At 27.9% G+C, this 5,110-nt stretch overlaps 1 protein-coding gene across 1 annotated transcript in view; it reads right to left on the reverse strand.

Annotated features, from left to right (window-relative positions):
• LOC111640210 (multidrug resistance-associated protein 4-like) overlaps window positions 1-5,110 on the reverse strand; it is a 132,881-nt gene that overhangs the window by 24,914 nt on the left and 102,857 nt on the right. The window contains exon 18 of the mRNA XM_023386210.1: window positions 2,702-2,852. Within this exon, the coding sequence (XP_023241978.1) occupies window positions 2,702-2,852 (151 nt within the window). The remainder of the gene's footprint in view (window positions 1-2,701; window positions 2,853-5,110) is intronic.

The raw sequence follows: 5,110 nt of genomic DNA on the forward strand, positions 1-5,110 counted from the left end.
GTAGCTAAAATTAGTTTTAACTAATGTTAAAAGTTAAAACTAGTTTTATCTAAAATCAAATCATGTACAGCAGTAAATTAATTAGACAAAACCAGTTTTGTCTAATTAATTTACTGCTAGTCAAAATAGTAAAACTAGAATTTACTGCTAGTCAAAAATGAATTTGAGTTAAAACTAGTTTTAACTAGACAAAACGGGTTTTAACAAAGACATTCAGTATAAACTAGTTTCAACTAGTTAAAACGCGTTCTAACTAAAAACGGGTTTTGACTGTAACATATATACTACATGAAATTTTCTAATGTTGTCAGTGATATGATAAAAATTAAATAAATTTGAAAAAAGAATAAAAAGAAAGAAATTAATATATGATCCAAACTTTATCACTACTTTATATTTTTATAATTCAAAATGTATCAGAACTTTACATTAAGTTACTTAACGAGTGGAATGCAGAATTTCAAAAGATCGTCTTATTAGTCCTGGTCTCTCATTGAAATACAATTACTGGAAGTTTCTGAATTTTTAAAAACTGTAATCAATATATATGTTCAGACGACCTCACCCTACATTAACGCTAACTGTTTCAGTAGAGATATTAAAGGTGTTGTGTGTATGAAATGCCAATATCAGAAACTGTAAATCGTCAATGGCAAAATATAAAAGATTTGTGTTAAATGTTTAATTACAACGTTTTAAATTATGATTTAAGCATGATAATAAATTTACTGTAAAATTGTTAAACCCCCATTATTAAAAAATCTATTTAATTTTGCACTCTCATAAAATAAAATATTATAAACACACAATTATGATATTAGTCACTCAAACAAATAGATATTGTAAAAATTTTCCAAAGAAAGAATTACATCTGAAATTTTAACAATACCTGTAACTACAGTAAGACCTAATTTAACGCTTTGTCGATTTGCTGATTCGATATAACGCCGTCTGCTCGAAGTCTAAAATAAGCTCTCAATTTACACTGATTCGAACTATCGCTGCATTTCATTGATTCGTATATAAAACGATTATTTCCAAACACGAACCATTTATCAAAAGGTGGCAATTCGTTGTATAACTGCACTGTTTTTAAATTTTTGTTTGTTTGGTGCAATTTTCGAAAAAATATAACGTCATAAATATCATATGCCAGCGAATCCCATATTGTGCGCCGCTGCTTCCTCACAGGGGTGCCGTTAAAAATTATTTTAAAATGTTCATAATTTTACTTTCACTTTTAATTCAATGTGATAAGATGCGACTTCTAGCAGACCTGGTGCAAATGCATTGATATCTGTACTGATGATGCTCTGTAATTTAAAAAATATTGGCTATTTTGTAAATTTTAGTTGTTAGAATTTGCCACAGGGCACCTTGAGAAAATGTGGATTTAGCAAAGGCTCGATAATCAACGAAGTTTGGAAACTTCTGCCACAGGGGATATCGACATCGCTTGGGAAAAATTAACTGATAAATGCATGAACGAAGTATGGAAGAAGTTATGGATGAAGGTATTCAAGAATTCTCAACGAAAATAGTCTATCGCTGTATCGTTAAGTTGAGAAAATTATCGTCCTAATTGATACAGCAGGACGAGCCTTACCAAGGACAACTGTTAAGAACTGGCACAACAAAGAATTTATGTAAAACTGGTGGTTCTGAAAATGAAGAACCCGAAGAATTTCTCTACATATTTTCTTAGTAAACGTTTGATAACGATAACCGAACCCGTTAATCAAATTGTAGCAAATGATCCTAAATTTGAAAGGGGTGCAAAAACAAAACAATGCGTTTTGGATGAAATCTCTTGTTACTGATATTTGCTTAAGAAAAGAAAAAAAGTGACAAATGAAACTACACGATTTTATCGCAAAAATCAACAATTTGAGAAAAGTCAAGACGTTCATCACAAAATGTGAACTTTAAATTTCTGTGTGCAAAATGTGAAATTTAAATTTAAATTACTTCTTTATGTGTTTTTAACGAAAATTATTTTACAGATTAATATAAAATTAACATAAAATTAGAATCTGTTTATTTTTTCTGCGTGTTTTTCTTTCTCTATTTACTCGGTATTAAAATGATCTTGTTTAACGCTGTTTCGTTTAGTTCTGTGTCATTTAAAAATGTATACCTGATGCAAAGCTGGTTGTTACTGTACATATAACTTTCTCTGTAAATAAATTAACGTTGTTTATTTAAATCAAGGATAATTCACTTTTTCATGTATAGTCGCGAAAAATCTGTAATTATTAATTTACCCTAACGTATATTTTGAAATCGACTTGAAGTAAGTGAACAGAATACAAATGATCCTTTATTCAATTGTTCTGTAGAATTTTTCATATTTTAAAATTTGTTATTGTAATGTAACTGGTCTATTTATTTAAGTCATAGACTGGCTGTTGTCAATTATATTAATAAAACACTGGATTTAATGATGACTAAAAAAGTTCTGACATAAGTAAGTCTGTCTTCATAATTACAGAACTAATACATTATTGTTTCACTCTAATTTTAAGAAATTTTTTAACTTATGAGATTAAGTAATTGTTTATAGTGTTTTTCAATCTAACTCGGCATCATAAAATAGTGTTTTTAATGACTCTCTTCATCTCTGTTTACAGAATATTGTCGCTATTACTCAGCACGCAAGTAAGTTAAATACAAGACACTCTTCTATATTCGAAATACTTACATTTTCCTTCCAGATGTTTTATGCTTTTTAACACTCGGCTGAAAATTGTCCACAAAGCGTAAAATATTATTGAAAGGACAGCAATTAATACAAGTAAATAAGGACAGACGATTGCTTGAAGAACACACATGCCAACTAGAATCGAGCCTCCCTAGAATTAGAAAAATATAAATTGCTAATAAATAGTTCGAGAATTAAAACTTAAGTTTTCTATGTAAAGTATAAAAAAAAATTTTACAAGNTTTATAAAAAATTTCTATTTGTGTTATGTTTCAATAATGGTGAGACTTCCAGTTTTGAAAATAATGTTGAATGAAAAAGACACCAAAAATTAAACTAATGTTTGCCAATTAAAATGACACAATAATAATATTTACTTTAAAATATCCATTATCTGTGTATATAACGACTTTGAATGAATTTTAGAAGTAAGAATCGGTAGATCTTAATTCTAGTTCCACTAAAACTGTTAAAATTCTTAAACTGATATCTTATTCGATTGTTTTTGAAAATCATGATACTTTATTATATACTACTTTTTATTGTGGTAAAGTATTTTTTCACGTGTTTTTTTTTCTCAGTACTGTTTTAGGAAAAAGTTTTTGTAAACAGTTATGTCTAGTAAAAAAAAGTCTTTTTTTATTGTGACATAATTCATTTTTGATGTTAAATCTTTTTACTGTCGTTTTTGGCAATACTCCCAAAAGACTTTGACGAGTATATTCATCCCTCACTACTGCCATACGATTGCCCTTGAGAAATACTCACTCACTCACTGCTGAGTGGTTAAATTATAGTTTTAAAACCTTTATTTCTATTATAATACATAATTTTACTAGTTATAATTTTCATTTGATTTTCAAAAATACCAAATGGGAAAAATCAAAAGAATATTTTTATAATGAAGTATCTGGAGAAAACCTTTGTGATGATGGTTACAACCATTAAAGTAGTTTGGAAAAAATTTCATTATAAAATTTTTAGAGATTATTTAATATTATATCAATATATTATTATTAGCTGATATATTTCAAAATTTTAGAAAATTAAGTTTAAAATATCGTAATATAAATCCTGTATATTTTGTAACGGAACCAGAGACCTAACCTCGAATTGTGGATAAACCCTCTAATCCCCGAAATGTTTGATAAAAATCAGCCTTATTCAATAGATGCGAATAATCTTTATGGACTTCTAATAAGTTCTTAGTGACCGATAAATAATGTCATATGGTGATCCAGAGAGGAGATAAATGTTTTAGACCAGGGGTCGGCAACCTTTTGAGTCGGAAGAGCCAAAATTACAATTTACAAAATTTCAAAGTTTTTAAAGAGCCACAAAATTATTTCTTGCCAACAATAAATAGTACTCGCATAAATAAAGTTTTTTGATAAAAAAAACTAATCTATTTAATCATAAGAAAAAATATCTATTTATTCATATACAAGTAGTGTTTTTCACAACAAATTAGATAATAGAAACATCTGACAACGGCGTCATTCGAGTGCTTCTGACGAACTGACGACAGTGACCACGCGTGTCACGGGGGAGGGGTGCAGTGAAAAGTGAGTACAAGTGGCTGAGAGATAGAATCAGTGCCTAATCCTTGTTGATCGATTCAGAACGATTTTTAAATGTTTCTTTTTTTATAAAATAAATAATATTTGAATATGGAACTAAAGAGCTGCAGCTTCACATCCAAAGAGCCGCATGTGGCTCGCGAGCCGCAGGTTGCCAACCCATGCTTTAGACATTTGTAGTATACCTGAGAGTAATAATTTTCACTATATTTTAGAAGTCGATTTAAAATATCTGGAAAATGTTCATGATAGACATAATGATCTACCCTTAACTTCTGAACATATTGATATTCTGTATGACTTATTATTGAATTAGCAAAAATCTGTATCAACTAAATTATACTTAAAATATAATAATTATAATAATAAATTAATTCTTACTTTTTTGATAAACAAAATTATTTAATTCATTATAGAAATTTAAAGTTTTATTTAGAAGAGGGATTAATATTAACTAAAATTTATTGAGTACTCATGTTTACCCAAGACGCTTCGGTTAAAATCTATATATTTTTTAATAATAAAAAAGACAAAAACTGACAAATGATTTCGATAAGTGTTTTTAAATTAAAAAATAACAACTTTTAGTGAAAAAGTTGTCAAAACTAAAGAAAATGTCTAAATTTAAAAACTGCTTTGATGGGGATTAATCTCACAAATATTTATTTGAAGTATCGGTGGAAAATTTTCAAATTATATTGATAAATGATAATCTCACAATTTTTAAAATGAAAAACTAAATTATGTTTAGATAAACCGATTTATATCAGATTTTCTGTATTGAAATTGACTCAATTACATATATAAATATATATAAAACATATTATAA

This window comes from Centruroides sculpturatus, unplaced genomic scaffold, assembly GCF_000671375.1.
Source record: "Centruroides sculpturatus isolate CEXI.00-Female unplaced genomic scaffold, Cexi_2.0 scaffold1146, whole genome shotgun sequence".
In the NCBI taxonomy this organism is placed as follows: domain Eukaryota; kingdom Metazoa; phylum Arthropoda; class Arachnida; order Scorpiones; family Buthidae; genus Centruroides; species Centruroides sculpturatus.